At 45.4% G+C, this 17,646-nt stretch overlaps 1 protein-coding gene across 2 annotated transcripts in view; it reads left to right on the top strand.

The window, feature by feature from the left end:
• Nucleotides 1–17,646, top strand: part of ADAMTSL3 (ADAMTS like 3) — a 348,695-nt gene that overhangs the window by 206,461 nt on the left and 124,588 nt on the right. For both annotated transcript variants that reach the window (XM_043554621.1, XM_043554622.1), the window contains 6 exons: nt 2,473–2,584; nt 7,878–8,016; nt 9,104–9,154; nt 9,624–9,828; nt 14,456–14,603; nt 16,210–16,294. In XM_043554621.1, coding sequence (XP_043410556.1) covers nt 2,473–2,584; nt 7,878–8,016; nt 9,104–9,154; nt 9,624–9,828; nt 14,456–14,603; nt 16,210–16,294 — 740 coding nt within the window. The remainder of the gene's footprint in view (nt 1–2,472; nt 2,585–7,877; nt 8,017–9,103; nt 9,155–9,623; nt 9,829–14,455; nt 14,604–16,209; nt 16,295–17,646) is intronic.

Genomic DNA, 17,646 nt, shown 5'->3' with positions numbered 1-17,646 from the left:
TAGGTGTTTAAGTTTCTATCTGGTGATGCCACTATTTGGATATTCTGTAATTCCATTTATAGCATATTCCACCTTTTCTGTTGGTTGTTAAATCTTATTTTTTGTGTGTGCCTGGTTATTTTTAAGTTTTTCTATATATAGTGGGTGAAAGATTATAGATACGATCTGAGACTGGATTAATTTCTGCTTCTGGAAGACAGGTTAGCAGCCAGGTACCTTCAGCCAACAAGCGATTGAAATAATTGGAACCTGGCGTTCATTCCCTTTGAAAAGTGGCCTGCTTCCAGTTCATGCTTCTTACTAGGATACAGCTTTCTGGGCCTCCCAGTTGGGCACGTGAAGCATTTACTGGTACCCCCCTCAGCTTGGTGGGCCTCGAGCTCCAGTGTTTGTTCTCAGACTCATGAGTCTGATGACAGCTCTGCTCAGCTTCTCAGCCACTCAGTCACCACTTGCACGATGGAAAATGCCGGGAGCAGAAATGCGGTGCCAGGGGTGGTGCCAATGTCACGCTCGCCTCTCTGGGCTTCCTTTGTGTCTGGGGTCTTGTCCCTGCAAACGCTCACTGGCGTGGTCGTTCTCTGATGCCTTCAGATACATCAGAAATACATTTTAGGCGGAGCTCTCACTCTCTCTGGCAGGATTCATCAGAGACCAGCCATTCTTCCACAGCCAGAGCACAACCCTTTCGAAGTGTTTCGTGCCTCTGTGACGCTGTGCATCCTGCCCTCCCTCCCCCCACCTCTCCTCCCCCCCACCTCTCCTCCCTCCCACCTCTCCCCCCCACCTCTCCTCCTCCCCCACCTCTCCTCCCCGACAGCGTCTCGTGCTAGAGTGTTTTACCGTTTTATGATCAAATACATCCAAATATTATCTTTTAGTCAACTCTTACTTATGTTTATGAATCAGCTTTACTGACTGATTTCATCATTACTGCTTCTTGCATCTACTCCCTCCTGCTTTTATATTCGCTCTTGTTCAATACCTTTTCATAGTTTTTTCCTTTTTTTTTTTTTCCAGTGAGGGTCTCAAGTGGTACCGTTTCAGTTGGTTTCCCTGGTTCTGATATCTCTGTTTCCCTGGTTCTGATAGATAATTTGATCATCGCTTGCTCACAGATTGACCATTGATCTTTGATTTTTTTTTTAATTTTTTTTTTCAACGTTTATTTATTTTTAGGACAGAGGGAGACAGAGCATGAACGGGGGAGGGGCAGAGAGAGAGGGAGACACAGACTCGGAAACAGGCTCCAGGCTCCGAGCCATCAGCCCAGAGCCTGACGCGGGGCTCGAACTCACGGGCCACGAGATCGTGACCTGGCTGAAGTCGGACGCTTAACTGACTGCGCCACCCAGGCGCCCCTGATCTTTGATTGCTGATTGACAGTTTAGTTACAAAATTCTAGACAAAAAGTTATCGTTGCTCGGCACTTTGAAGGTGTGATTTTGCTTTCTTGCATCCGGTATTGCCTATGAGAAATCGGATGCCAGTGTGATTCTCACTGTTTCATAGCTAATCATTTTTGTTTTCCTTTCTGACAACTTTTAAGATTTTTCTTTATCCTGGTTGTTGCACTTTTTAAAAATGCCTGCCCAGAACATTTTTAAACTGAGTACACCTGTCTTTCTCAAGGTCTAGGAAATTCTCCGCAATTATATCATCCAACATTGGCTTTTCGTTATGTCCTCTATTGGGTCCCCCGCTTGAAGTCCCCATGGGCTTTGGCATTTCTGGACGGATCCTGCGTGAACTCTATTTCTTTTTCTCCTCTCCTTGCATTCTGGGAGTTTCCCTTGGTTCACTCATTTGTTCAGTCGGGAGGGCAGAAAAGAAAAAAGGAGGAGAACGTGCTCATTGAGTGTCATCCCTCAACAGTATCTTCCCTCTTCCGTCCGCTGGCTCACGCACGGCGGTACCCCTTCTCTTTAGTTAGATGCTGGGACGCTCGAGTATGAACACCACGTATTTGTGTGCATTTGCGTTTCTCCAGTTGTGCTTTCCAGAAGGCCTTTTCGGAGGGATTTGCGTAAAGATGAAAGTGTAAGAATTATTGCAACTGTAAGAACTCCAGGCATGTGGCATGGTGCAAACAAACCCAGACTGTCTCAGCCCCTGCTCTCATGGAAATTAAACTCAGATGTATCAGGTAGAAAAAAAAAACAGAAGTTACGCGAACAAACAAAAAAAGGCCACCTACACGTTTGAGAACTCCCTTCCAGGCATGGAGTTGTCTGGAAAAATGACTCTGGGGAGCCTGGTTGAAGGTCTTCTGAGCCCCTCTCTGTGGCAACCCCGAGTGAAGTGTTATCACATGTTAGAATTTTTGGAAACTTCATGTGCCGGAGTTGGTTGTGAAAGATCTGAAGATCTGAGATTGCATACCTCAGTGAAGTACATTGATCTCCCTCGGAAAGCCGTGGGAAGTGTTCGACCGTTGCATGTAGATGCGTCACCATGGTTCTCTGTGTCCAGACCAGGTACACGGTGGCCAAGGACAGTGTGGCCCAATTCTTCTTCTATCAGCCGATCAGTCATCAGTGGAGACAAACCGACTTCTTCCCCTGCACTGTGACATGTGGAGGAGGTGAGGCACAGACTTCGTTCCTGAATGTTCCGAGCTCAGAGTTAGAAAAATGACGTACCTGTGTGTTTTTTTGAAGCTGACTGTAACGTTGGTGTGGTGACGGGTGATGAGTGATCACGCGGCATCCTGCCCAGCAGCCTGGACCGCAGTGGTGTGAATGGATGTGTGTTTGCCTTTATTCTTGGAGACAGGTGCAACAGTCTAGACAGACTTCTAGCAAAAAGCTGGAGACCTGTTTATGTGTGTCCTTGCGTTTCTTGTCTTAAGTGTCTGTAAAGCATGCATTATTATTTTTTTTTAATTTTTTTTTCAACGTTTTTATTTTTATTTTTGGGACAGAGAGAGACAGAGCATGAACGGGGGAGGGGCAGAGAGAGAGGGAGACACAGAATCGGAAACAGGCTCCAGGCTCCGAGCCATCAGCCCAGAGCCCGACGCGGGGCTCGAACCCACGGACCGCGAGATCGTGACCTGGCTGAAGTCGGACGCTTAACCGACTGCGCCACCCAGGCGCCCCAAGCATGCATTATTTTTAATTTTCCATGGGAAACCTGAAAAACAGACCAAGCAGCTTGGTGAAGGGGTCGCGTTGGTTCTAACATTTAGATTTCCACCCAGTCCTCCCTCAAGGTAGGTGCCTTAGCGTAAATTACCAAAAGGAGACAGGGTAGCCGCTGAGTGGTAAGGGGAAACTCCTGCCCGCTGCTCGCTTAGTTCAAGGATTTCACAGACAGTGAAGGGAGGTTCTGGGCTCCACACATGTGCTACACGTATTTACAGGCTCGGGTGGCGGGAAACCGGCTGTTTAACATGGAGAAAGCGTCTGCCTGGAGGAAAGGAGGCCGCCAGAGCCTCCATTGTAAGTCTCTTTTAATAAACTGAACTTTAAAATTGAAGAATAAATGGTTCTGAGCTCGTGCCAACACATGAACCGTGGTTCCTTGAATTGCTAGAGGGCCTTATGTGGATAACTTCCCCTAAAAGCACCAGGCAGCAGTGTTGGGCATTTCCATGTATCAAGCCACGTGGTGGGGTGTTCATCTTCACATTTATTCTTGCAAACAACCTTAAGAAAGGTCTCTTTGCGTGGCTGTATTATGTGTGAGCAAATAGAAACATATTAGATGTAAAGGACGTACCCCCGTTTGCTCAGCTGGTGAACAGCTCCCTCTGAGCCCCCAGCTGAGTGTCCCCAGTCACTTCTGCCTTTCCTCCTTTAAACTCCAGGCTTCGGGTATCAGGGCCGCCTTCGGGTTCCCGGGAATCTGTATCTCAGGACTCTCTCCTGTGGGATTTAGGCTCCCTGTGAAAACAGCAGGCAGGTGCTTTTGTGGGGAGCACTTAGCCCAGACCCCAGAAGGAGCTTGTGTTGCCGAGAAGGAAAGAGAAACGGTCTAAGGGTTGAATGGGGCTCTGGAGACCAGCTAGAAAGTTAGTCTTCCCAGTTACTTCTTCCTAGACTTGGCTTGAGCAATAGACCACTAGATTATGATTCTACAGCAGTGGTTCTCAAAGTGGGGTCCCCAGGCCAACAGCATCAGCATCACGTGGGAACTTGGTGGAAATGCAGATTCTTGGGCCCCACCCTGGACCTACTGAATGAGAAACTCTGGGAATGGGGCCCATTAATCCTTTTCAACAGTCCCCCCCCCCAGGAAATTAGGGTACACATTCAAGTTTAAGAATCTTTGGATATCAGCTGTAGCCATATTAATCACTGCTTTTGCCATATCTGTGTTACCCCTGCACTATTATTTACTTAAGGTTTTTTCTTTAAATGGATGTTTTAAGAAATTTAAATGGAGGCATCTGGGTGGCTCAGCTGGTTAAGTGCCCAACTTCAGCTCACGTCGTGTTCTAATGGTTTGTGGGTTCGAGCCCCGCGTTGGGCTTTGCACTGACAGTGTGGAGCCTGCTTGGGCTCTCTCTCTTTCCTCTCTCTCTCTGCCCCTCCCCCTCTTGCTCTTTCCCAAAATAAACAAAAAATAAATAAACTTTAAAAATGTTTAAATAAACATATTCACAAAAACAATTTAATTTTACCTCGCGGAGGCAAACTGATCTCCTGCCGTAAATAGAACACGATCACAAAAATAAATACGACTTAAACACAATGCCGGAGATCATCTTTAAGTCCCTGCCAGCGCTAACATTCTCTCGGTTTTCCTCGATTCCACCGAAAGTGAAAATGTATTTTGCTGAACATTACAAGCACTGTTCCGAGGCAGAAGCTCCTTCAGGGCTTTGAGTCACCGACCTTGCGTCAGTGACCGCCAAGGAAACTCTTAAAACACATTTGATCTCGTTGAAAGCTGATTGAGGGAAAACCGTGTTGGGAGTTGAGACCGTGATCTGCATAAATTCAGCGAGTCTCTCCAAACCCGGGCCTCAGACTCATTTTGGCCAAACTCGTTCTCCGAAAATGGCATGACGACATTTCCGTCAAGAGGCAGGGTGGCCACAGAGCTGAAGTTCAGGGACTTGGACTCACTTCTTGGCTTTGCCACTGCTTAGCTCTGTGCCATCTTTGAAGCTCAGTCCGCTCGTCCATAAAACAGGACGATGCCCCTTGCAGCACTGTTGGGGAACAACACGAGAGGACACAGGTCAAGGAGCCTAATACAGTGTCTGGCAGGTAGTGGGTGCTCCGGAAATACCTGTTATGTCCGATTCTAAAGAAACCTGAATTTTGTTAAAAATCCAGCATAATCTCCAGGGTTGTGGCCGCCCCCCCTCCTGGCATTCTCCGGTGGTGGGTTATGAGATACATACATGACTCAGTGCTCTCAGGGTGAGTGGGACATACCCACAGATTCCCTACCTGCATGTGTTATATCCAGAAGCAGAATCCCACCACCTTTGAGTCAAGTGGACCATGGTTCCAGAGATGACCATCTCCCATGGACCCCCAAATAAAAGCAAAGAGCGGGCAGCGGTGGGGGGGGTGGTTATTCTTACTCAGCAAGTGGACAAAGATCTCTTTCTTTTTAATGTCTCCCGTCTCCCACCTGATCACTCAGAGAGACATTCCCATTCAGGCACATGAGAAAAAAAGAGGAGGTTTTTCACTCTGGGAGGGACATTGGGAAAGGGACTCGGCTTAGTCAGTTGGTTACATTCTTGGGAGGGAAACAGATGTGCCTCATACTCAGGTGCGGAAGGAAAGACGGCCCTGCTGGAGCCATAAATGGGAGCACCTGGCAGGGAAATTGTCCTCCAGAGACAGCAGTGGCTGTAAGAACAGAAGGGAAACTTTGGGCTGCTCTTGGGGTTCCCTCTACGGCCTGCCATTTTCTGCACACAGACAGAATTTCAATACATTGGTTCATAACGTAGGAAGGCAACCTGCCTTATTTCCTTCGCTTTCGGTTATCTCTCTACCTCCCTCAAATTAAATTAATTGTCTCTCCTTAAATTGTATGCTTTTTGTCTCCTAGAGGTATGTTTCCATTTAGAACAGAGGTGTCCCTTTGCTTCGAGGAGGTATAGTCTCGTTCTGTACTTGTTTTGAAGGAAATAAACACAACACACATGAAACCCACAAGGAAAGCATTACCAGAGTGTAGTTGCATTACTAATCGAGTCGCCATGATTTGTGTAAATGCCATTTCTGAGTTGTTGGGTCACCAGGCAGGTCAGTTCTCTGCTCCCTAAGGTACTGGGATGCCGGGCTTTTCTGGCTTGCCTGTAATCATCTACGCGGGACTCTGAAGATCAGTCTGGAGAAAGTACTGGACAGATGGCCCCTGCCATCTGATATCGTAGACTTTCTGGCAGATATTGGCACCCGAGTAGCATTTTATTGACTCCATTTGGATTTTCAGTCTTGCGGTTTCAACGTTGCTTTTCATAACGCATACCAGTCTGTCCTTCCCCACGCCGTGTACGTCCAAGCCATGGCTTGCGGAATGCTGTCTAGTGGTTTATAAAATCAGATTCCTCTCGGCAATCAGGCCCTTAAATGTATTTTTAGACCTTTAGACCAACTGGCTGAGGCTGAGAGCTTAGCTTTGAGCCTTTTTTTTTTTTTTCCTGAAGAGCTCATTCTGCTTTTGAAAAATTGCCTTTTTTTTTTTTTCCTTTTAAACTTAGCATGACACTTATGTAGTGACAGGAAGCCTGGGATCAGATCTTTCAGGAAGTAGAAGCATCATTTTGTGAGTTGTTTTTTTAAATCTACGGCACTCATCCATTTGGAACGCTCACTTTCCTCAGAGACTGTGCAATTTGAAAGTCACAGAATCGAGAGTGAGTTTTCATCCCTTCTGCTCCGAAGGATTTTGAGGCAGGGGGCCGTGTAGGGGATGGGCTTTGTTCCTCCCAGTATGGACAGTGCTTACTTCTCCAGTTAGAGAAGTTCGTTGGCATCCGAGGTGCCCCAGGTGCCCCCGGACAGCAAACAAGGAAAACGCAGTGTCCCCAAGCAACAGGATATTGTGCCGTGGAAGGAGGCACCGGCCGGGGCATGTGGGTGGCTCTTAACAGTGTCGTGCTGAGTGAGAAAAGTAGACAATAGAACAAGATTTAAAGTACCTATCTAGTTACAACAGGTACACACAAGCAACATTGCATAAGGCACATGCGGATTTGAGAACATGTAAACAAGAAATAGGGGTCTCTGGGGGAGTCAGGATGGGAATAGTAAAAACAGAGTATGGGGAAACAGGGGGCCCATGGCGCAGGGCTGTGGGGACATTCGGGAGACCGGCCAGCAAGTGACCTTCCGCTCCGAGGTCTGAGCATTCCGTAAAGGAGTCCCTTGCCACTTTCTCATTAAAAGTGCTAAGACAGGGCGCCTGGGTGGTGCAGTTGGTTAAGCATCTGACTCTTGATCTCAGCTCAGGTCATGATCTCACAGTTTGTGAGTTCGAGTCCCACATCGGGCTCTGCACTGATGTTGCAGAGACTGCTTGGGATTATGTCTCTTCTTCTCTCTGACCCTCCCCCTGCTTGTGAGTGCTCGCTGTCTCTCTCTCTCTCTCTCTCTCTCTCTCTCTCTCTCTCTCTCAGCCACACATCTTCATCATCTTACAAGAACCTGAAGATCATTAGAGCACACAAACCAACCCATTTCCCGGACTGAGCCACCCAATGTTTCTGCCTCAGTTGGACCGTGTAAGGACCCGGGCACTGCTGTGTGCTAGAAGCTCCCAGCGGTTCCCCTGCACAGTCAGGGATGAGAACCACGGAGTTAAGTTTCTTCTGGGGGAGGAAGAGTCTGTGCCAAGGGATCACTGCCGCGGGAAAACGACACAGTGCGATATTCACAGGTGCCTTTTCTTTTTCCCATTAGGCTATCAGCTCAACTCGGCCGAATGTGTGGATATCCGCTTGAAGAGGGTAGTTCCTGACCATTACTGCCATTACTACCCCGAAAATGTGAAACCCAAGCCCAAACTAAAGGAGTGCAGCATGGATCCTTGCCCCTCGAGGTCTGCATCATTGCCCTTAGTGTTTACTCTAAAAAGAAATCAGCCAACCGCCACCAAGACCAGTCCATCTTTGCAGAGTGACATTTGCATTGTGCGACCTTGAACACACGCAGGTGGCAGCTACCCGCGTTCGTAGCCCCGCTCAGCGGGGACGAGGCTCGCCAGCGCACACAGCCCTGCACTCTCCTGTCTGGCTGTGCATGCATGTGCCCTGATATTCACCCCTCTGTAAGGACCCTCAGTGAGCATCTACACACACAACAGGGAAGCTCTCTCCATCCAAGTACGATGTCTTGTCCATCTGCCAGTCATAAAAATCTTGAACTCACCGTTTTCACTTTTAAACTGGGCCACCCGTCACCCCGTGCTGACTTTCGAAAGTTTGCATTAAGTTCAGTATAAATAATGCATTGCTCAAGCAAGTAAGAAGTTTCAATGCCAAGGCAGAAAAGCGATGCATAAACTATCCCGTTGCATAATTTAGTACCTGCTGACTTGGACTGCCTGGGGAAGTTTCCTGGCTTTCCTATAGTATCTTAAAATAACAGCCACAATATCAAGTCCTAGAATCCCCCAGACAGCTGCCAGCTGGCTGAGGCAGAAGTGTGCAAATGGAAAAGGAAGCATTCTCAGTGGATTTCATTTCCTGTCACTGAACTACCCATTTCCTGGAATCCCAGGTGAACATAATTATGAATAGAGACCTTTTCAAAGGACAGCTTCTATGAAACAAAATGTCTTTCTAAAGAGTCTACTAAGATGATAAAATGTTAATATCATCAACATACCAGAATAACCTTCTTAGATGATGAAAAGTAGGTTTATCTGAATGAAGAGACACTCTTCCCTTTGATTAACTCATACCACTGGTTTCTGTAGTTGCGTGTAACTGGAGATGGCGGGTGCCCCGGCTGTTCCCGAAAACCAAAAAAGATGGTGGGAAGTTTTGGGGAAGGGTTCACAGCACTTGTCATGTTTCGTCTTCAGTCTGAAAGGGCTCTGTCTTTTGGGATGTCAGATCTGTATGGGTTAAATTCATATGTCGATTGATTTAGAAATGACACTGTCACCATGATTTCATTTGTAGCGACGGATTTAAAGAGATCATGCCCTACGACCACTTCCAACCTCTCCCTCGGTGAGTTACGTGTTTCCGTTTTCCACTCTGTAATTTGCTCTAAGTAGTTTGCAAGGAACTGTAGTATCTGTAGCAACAGCCCAAAATATAAGAGGGACAGATACTAGATCCTTTACGGGGAGCTACGGGAAAACAGACTTCAACTCCGTAAGGAAGATGTGTCAAAGAATCGGATGGAATACACTGCCTCAAACGGCCACGTCTCCCGTCACTGGGGACGTCCGACCATTAGAGAGGGAGCTCAGGCCTTGCAGTTGGTCAGAAATTTGAGTCCCCCTTTTATACCTGGATGACTAGTTTCCGACTTTGAGATTCTCCGGTTCTCTAGTAATATTGTCCTTTAGTATTGATGGTCTAGAGACAGCTCAAGGAACGCTTCCGGAAGTACTTTTCGCTGTCGCGTTTGCAAGCTTGAAACAGACAAGCCAATGACAAATAAATAATGTGTTTTTATTTGTTCGCTTTTGAGCTGGGAACATAACCCTTGGACTGCGTGCTCGGTGTCCTGCGGGGGCGGGATTCAGAGGCGGAGCTTCGTGTGTGTGGAGGAGTCCATGCACGGAGAGATACTACAGGTAGAGGAGTGGAAGTGCATGTACGCGCCCAAACCCAAGGTCATGCAGACCTGCAACCTGTTCGACTGCCCCAAGTGGATTGCCATGGAGTGGTCTCAGGTAAGATTCCAGACCGGACACTTTGCTTTTCATTTTTATCTTATTTTATTTTCTTAATTTATTGAGATATAGTTTTTTTTTTTTTTAAGCAGTCTCCCTGCCCGGCGCAGAGCCCAATGCAGGGCTTGAACTCACAACCCTGAGATCAAGACCTGAGCTGAAATCAAGGGTCTGACTCGTAACCGACTAAGCCACCCAGGCACCCTAAGGACAGGACACTTTCACTGAAAGCTCAGAGTTGAACGAACATTGACTAGGGGCTATCGATCCTTTTGTCACATACCCCCTAAAAGGTGCTCGCAAAATTAAATACCCCGTCACCTCTATTTAGGTTGACACCTAAAAGTCTTGATTGTAAGTTTGAGTAAAAAGTATCAAAGAGTGTCATTTCTAACATGTGAATGCTGACATTTTAAAATAAAAGTGTTACAGCATTTAAAGAAAAAAATGTGTTCAGCAGAATGTAAATGCCATGATGATTTCTGTCTTTGCCATCTTTCCCTTAAAAAGCACACAAAGAGGTCCTTCTTGAACAGTTTGTGGATAGTTTGCATTTTTCCCCCTTGAGCTCACGTTCTGAATCCACTCTCCCCACAGAAATTTATCCCAGCATACTGTACCTTTATGCCGTAGTCTTTTATTGATTACACTATTCTACTTTTTCCAAGAATATATGTATAGCAATTGAAATCGTTATATTTTATTTGATATTAATTTATTTCAATTTCCTGTGGCCATAGGCTCTAAGTATTAGGAATGTCCCCCCTCCCCTGGATTGTTATTATCACAACGATATAAATATGTTTCAAATTTTGGTAAACACTTATTACACATAAAAAGTAAATTTTTTAAATATAAAATTTATTGTCAAATTAGTTTCCATACGATACCCAGTGCTGATCCCAACAGGTGCCTTCCTCAATGTCCGTCACCCACCCTCCCCTCCCTCCCACCCTCCATCAACCTTCAGTTTATTCTCAGTCTTTAAGAGTCTCTTATGGTTTGGCTCCCTCCCTCTCTAACTTTTTTTTTCCTTCCCCTCCCCCATGGTCTTCTGTTAAGTTTCTCAAGATCCACATAAGAGTGAAAACATAAGGTATCTGTCCTTTTCTGTGTGACTTATTTCACTTAGCATCACACTCTCCAGTTCCATCCACGTTGCTACAAGAGGCCATATTTCATTCTTTCTCATTGCCACGTAGTATTCCATTGTGTATATAAACCACATCTTCTTTATCCATTTGTCAGTGGATGGACATTTAGGCTCTTTCCATCATTTGGCTATTGTTGAGAGTGCTGCTAGAAACATTGGGGTACGAGTGCCCCTTACGCATCAGCACTCCTGTATCCCTTGGGTAAATTCCTAGCAGTGCTATTGCTGGGTCATAGGGTAGATCTATGTTTAATTTTTTGAGGAACCTCCACCCTGTTTTCCGTAGTGGCTGCACCAGTTTGCATTCCCACCAACAGTGCAAGAGGGTTCCCGTTTCTCCACATTCCTCTCCAGCATCTATAGTCTCCTGATTTGTTCATTTTAGCCACTTTGATTGGCGTGAGGTGGTATCTGAGTGTGGTTTTGATTTGTGTTTCCCTGATGAGGAACAACATTGAGCGTCTTTTCATGTGCCTGTTGGCCATCTGGATGTCTTCTTTAGAGAAGTGTCTATTTATGTCTTCTGCCCATTTCTTTACTGGATTATTTGTTTTTCGGGTGTGGAGTTTGGTGAGTTCTTTATAGATTTTGGATACTACCCCTTTGTCCCACATGTCATTTGCAAACATCTTTTCCCATTCCGTCGGTTGCCTTTTAGTTTTGTTGATTGTTTCCTTTGCAGTGCGGAAGCTTTTTATCTTCATGAGGTCCCAATAGTTCATTTTTGCTTTTAATTCCCTTGCCTTTGGGGATGTGTCAAGTAAGAAATTGCTACGGCTAAGGTCAGAGAGGTCTTTTCCTGTTTTCTCCTCTAGGGTTTTGATGGTTTCCTGTCTCTTTCAGTTGGAATCAATCCAGAAAATGAGGGTGGGTGGCTTAAAAAATTGTCCATTCCCAGAACGGGTTCAGACCTTCTTACAGCAAGGCCATTCCGTTCTTGAACTCCTGACCTATGTGCCAAAAGTCACGCTGTGATCTATCATCAGAAATCAACATTTTTACCTCTATAACCTGCAGAACTCATTTTCAGCTCTTAGAAGAGTCCCATCCGTATGTTTTGTGTTGGCTTTAGAGCTTTCATACCACGACCCCACATCCTCATCAATATCGTGACTTTATCGTCACTCACGGTATCAAAAGGGGGGTTGCTAACCGAATCATCTCATTTACCTTTCTCAGCTCTTAATACTTTTCATTTGTTTGCAAACATCAAATACATCCTCAGTAACGAGAATTCGTTATCATTAAGGATATATTCCTCCTCCAAAGAGGAGTTCTGGAAATTGTAAATACCGACAGCATTATTAGGGTAAGTGTCCAGCTTCCCGGGGGGGAAGGGGGTGCTATGTGAGAGGAGACAATACTCCTTTGGATTGACCAGTCCTGGTGTGGTTATACCTTATCATCCATCGTACTGTTTTCTTTCTCTTTGGGCAGAGTTCTTGTTTCTTTCTTGGCCGATACGCAACAGCCTCTGACAGTCACATATATTTCAAGTTGATAAATCTTGGGGTAGGGGAATCGATTTCCCAGAAATAGCGTCTAATCTCAAGCCTCACTCAGTTCATTAGAATATTTGTTCAATGGCAAGAGGAAATCAGATAGGTTTCCTGATAGCCTTTTTTTTTAACTCCCTATTTTTAAAAGCTCCAGTAGAGTTAACATAGTGTTATATTAGTTTCAGTTGTATGGTGGTTCAGTGGCTCCACATCACTTACTCCCTTTTCCTTATTTCATCCATCCCCTCCCCCCACCGCCCCTCTGGTAACCATCTGTTTGGTCTCTGATGATACCTTCCCTTTTTGGAGAAGTGAGTATGTTAAAAAAAAGGCCTTCCTGTCCTGTGAAACTTGTCTGTGACCGTGTAGGAAACATCTACAGACTTAAGAAAGAGTCCTTGAGCTCGATGAGTCGGTGGCAAAGTCATGGTTTTGGCAACGAGAGGCTCCAGGATGGGTCCGCTATGCCCCTTGGGAACTGTGTGACCTTGAGCAAGGTCCTTTGGTGGTGGGCTATTTGCTCATCTGTCGAATGGGAATGAGGCTCCTGACCTGAAGGTGCGTTGGGACATGAGTACGATAACCCCCACGGGCCGCACCTGTTCATAGTGGATGTCCTAGGACTTTCAGCCCCTCCCTCGGGTGGATCCCAGAATTGGGGAGGCCTGAAGTGTATACAGTTTGGACTTTGAAGAAGAAAGGATGCAAAATACAAAGATCAGGCACCTCAGTGAATTTTTACTCAGAATAAGCGAAGCAATTGCAAAATTTTAAAAAACTGACAATGACCCCCAACGTGAACTCTGAACTTTAGTTAAAACAATACAGCAGCATTGGTTCCTCCGTTGTAATAATTGTACCACACTCACACAAGATGTCAGTAATAAGGGAGGCTAGGGGGGTGAGTGGGGGCAAAGCAGAACTCTGGACTGTCTGCTCAGGTTTTCTCTAAACATAAAATGGTCCTAAAAGATAAAGTCTATTAATTAAAAAAAACCACATACTTATACACATACGTACTCCCCAACATATGTACATAAATTGAAATGATATCCGAGACTTTCATGACAGGAAAATACTCCGTTTGTCAGTAAGAGAACCTTCCAAATCATAAATAAATAATTCAAGGGAAAAAACACAGCACAAACCATGAAAATTCAGACAAGATAGCAAAATGTTTATTTAGAAAAGTTTTTTTAATATATTTATTTTTGAGAGAGTGAGACAGCATGAGCCAGGTCAGGGGGGTGGGGTGTGGGTACAGAGAGAGGGAGACACAGAATGGGAAGCAGGCTCCAGGCTCCGAGCTGTCAGCACAGAGCCCGACGCAGGGCTCGAACCCACGAGCCGTGAGACCCTGACCTGAGCCAAAGTCAGAGACTTCACCGACTGAGCCACCCAGGTGCCTTGCAAAATGTTTTTATTAATTTTAACTGCTTGATATTTCTACAGTATTTTTCCTGAGCTTTGTGGTTGAATACGATGGCCTCTTCGTGTGATCGCAGTTTTGCAAGATCGATTTCTGTAGACAGAATGGGAAGAAAATCCTTTAGTGTGACTGATCAGAATTTGATTGTTTAACTAATAGTTTAAAAAAGTTTCTTTTTCCCATGTTCTCAAGTTGTTTTGGATAATGTCATTACAAATTTAATCAAACTTGAGAAAACCTATATCAAGTCTCTTTCATATCGAACAGAAAATTTTCGGGTCATTTCAGTTTTTCTTGTGCTGTGGCCTCATCTGAAATACTTCTCAGGTTGAGAACTGGACGGAGACCTGGCAAAGGGAGGGGCCCTGAAACGTAAGAATCAGGGAAAGCCAGCCTCTATCCCCTTCTTTACCTACTGGTTGTCTAATGGTCTTTTGTGTTTAATACTCACGTAGATCAGGGGCTCTCCTTGGCTTGAGTCATTAATGCCTTTGTGGATCTCCTCGTGGACAAGAATTTCACTGGCTTCTCATTTCTTCTTTGAAGTGCACGGTGACTTGTGGCCGAGGGTTACGTTACCGCGTCGTTCTGTGTATCAACCACCGCGGGCAGCACGTTGGTGGCTGCAACCCACAGCTGAAGTTACACATCAAAGAAGAATGTATCATCCCCATCCCGTGCTACAAACCGAAAGGTAAGTTTGTGGTGCATGTTAAAGTTAAATCAAGAGGTGTTTTCCAGCTCTCATTCGAATATCGCAGGATTTACATTTCGACTTAACCGTCTTAGGAAAACCGTCTTACCGACAGATGGCAGTTAGACTGTCCGCCAGGTAAAGAAGCTGGACCCACTTGATACATTGATCTGGGGGGGAAGCTGGGTGCTTATCGACTCAGTACATTTAGAGTGGCTCCTATCTGTCTGGGCTCACACCAACATTTCTCGCTGGACACGGAATAATCTGATGGAATCCCTGCTTTGAAGAAAAAGAAGGAGGATGAGGAGAAAGAGAAAGGGGAAAAGCCAAGGAGAAGGATAAAGAGAAAGAGGAGGAGGAAATTTCCCCCAGGGTTCTCATTCTTTTTTCCCCCGCAGTATTTTGTATGTACCTTCCCCTGGAGTGTATGTCTCTTGAGGGAGGGACAACATCATCTTTATCACGTGTCCTGGTGCCTGCCTACCGTGGGGTAGATGAAGACTTTCGGCTCCCAATGCAGATCTCTGGATGCTTTTTGAATTTCTTCTATTATTCCTATTTGTTCCCCAGGAATGAGCAGAAATGGGTAGCATCCACGGGCAGGAAGTCTTGGCATCATCTCTCGGATACACATTCCTTTCCATACGTGGTTATTTCCATGTACTCGAGTGAGGTATTACCAACCCTTATGACAAGTATTTCCTTTCTGGAAATGGGAAAAGGATTATCCTCACTGGTTGGCCCCAAGAAGTCTTCCTTAGTCCTCTAGAAAGGATGGTACAATTCTCCTTCATTATTTCTGAGTTCATTATCCATACATGGAGCCTTATGGTCAACCGTTTCACAAATACTTATTTACTCTGTCCGCCCTTCAGAAAAGCCACGTGGTTGCCCCACGAGGTGCAAGTAATGGCCGTCTAACGTCGTCGGTGAAGTCTTTCCTCCTGCCTTGTGCCCTTGATAGTTCTTTCACGGCCACCGCCTCAGGGTCTGTGATTTCCCTGAAGCAGCCCAAAATTTCCTTTCTCATTTCATAACCTAGTGTGTTCCTTTCTTCATGTCTTACGAGGCTCAAAAGCACAGAAAGGAGCACGCATCTTGCTCCCGCGTGATGGGTGTAATCGGCAATCAGCTCCCGCGACAACTACACCAATGAAAGTTTGAGTAAAACCTCCTCCCAGTTTTCTAAACATCTACGTTATTTGATTTTCTCCATCAATCTCTTTATTCTTGGGCAAGGGGGATTTGTGGCAAAAGAGAGCAAGCTGGTACGGTTGAAGTAAGAGCTTTAATGTGTAAACAACAGAGATTGGTATTGGTTTATACAAGGCATTTTTTTTATATAAGAGGCATTTTTATGCTCGCTTGGAGAACATCTTCAACTGTGCTATGGGATCATCTGGTTGCACTGGGATAATGTGTTAATGAAAACAATACACGACAGAAATGTTTGGTTCACTCCAGAAGCCTCTTCAGGTCCTGTGATAAAAAGACTCCACTTTGCATTCGAAAAGCGTGACCGCTTTATTGATGAAACCTTTCGCAAATAACGATCATGTATCCAGCTGCTTTAAGCTTGTTGTTTGTGTTCCCTTTTTCTTAGAAAAAAGCCCAGTGGAAGCTAAATTACCGTGGCTGAAACAAGCCCAGGAACTAGAAGAGCCCAGAAGAGCAACCGAAGAACCATCGTGAGTCCAGAGCCTTTTATGGGTGTAATCAGGGCATAGCCAGTTAACATGATCTATGTAATTTTTGTACTTATTGGAATACAATGGTACATTTCAAATCCAAATGACCTGAATTTTCAGACTCTAGAGAGCTCGAGCTGGCTGGAAGTCTTCTTTATTTCACAATTCAGCAGTTCTACTTTGGCATTATCTGTGAGAAGCACATAAAAGAACAGTGTGTGTTAACTCAAAGCAGACCCAGTGGTCTGTTACAATTAAGAGATTGGGGGTAATTCCTAGATCTAGATTAACACGTATGATTTGACCAAGGACCATGACAACCTTGTACAGATCAATCAATCATTCCATGGGTAAGTCATGGCCAACCTCTATAAAACCAATGTACTTGAAATGTATCAGGGTGGCCCACGTGATTATAAGGAGAAATCCTGGAGCCGCTGTGGGAAGGAGCAGTGGAAAGAATATGGCACTCTGCATCTTGGAGCCTAGAACCGCCACTTTGAACTGTGTGACCGTAGACAAGTCTTTAATTTTTCTGCGTCTCATTCTCCTTACCTATGAAAGGAGCAGGCTGAACTCGATCTCTCCAGGGTCCATTCCTACTTAAAAATCTAATGACTTCTATCCACATGTGATTTGGCAAGTCTGGGGTGGAATGGTGTCAGTGGAAATGGAGAATTAGGAGTAAACCAGAGACATCTTCCGGAAGCCGAGGGTACGGACCTAAAGAGAGCAAGGAATCAAAGACACCCTGAGATTTTTCGTCCAGGAGTCTAGAAGAGCAGCAGGACCAATGACAGACTCGAGTAATTGGACAGGACAGCTGAGTCCCTGTCACATACGTGAAGTCTGTGGAACTGACAGCCTGTTTACCAAGGGGGCAATCCCTAGAGTGTTCTAGGAAAAGGGATCTCAATATGGCTGGTCTCCAGCTCAGAGCAGGTATTTCTTCCTCAGCACCTTCAGCAACAGGCAGAGCTCCCTGCATTGAGAGACAGCTCATCCTTCTGTTGAACCTCAGGAGTTATAAGCAAGAGTTTTTTGCCCCTTTTGAGCTAAATATACCTCCTTCAAATTTCGGATTTCTGAAACAGGAAAACAACCCACAAAAACCCACATCTATGCCCCATCCCACGTGACAGGTTTTCACAAATTTGAAGAAAGCTGGATCACAAGAGTGCAGCCTTTCCCGGGCTCATCACTCTTAGCGTTTTCCAGTGGTTTTCATGTGTTGTTTTTAGATCCCTTACCAACCTCATTGCTGTTTTCAGAACACGCTCATTTATCAATGTCCTTTCCAACTGGGGACCAGCCCAGTGAGCCCCTGAGGAATGTGGATTACTTCTCTACGA

This window comes from Prionailurus bengalensis, chromosome B3 (assembly GCF_016509475.1).
Source record: "Prionailurus bengalensis isolate Pbe53 chromosome B3, Fcat_Pben_1.1_paternal_pri, whole genome shotgun sequence".
NCBI lineage: Eukaryota > Metazoa > Chordata > Mammalia > Carnivora > Felidae > Prionailurus > Prionailurus bengalensis.
This window is presented reverse-complemented; position numbering and strand designations above follow the sequence as displayed.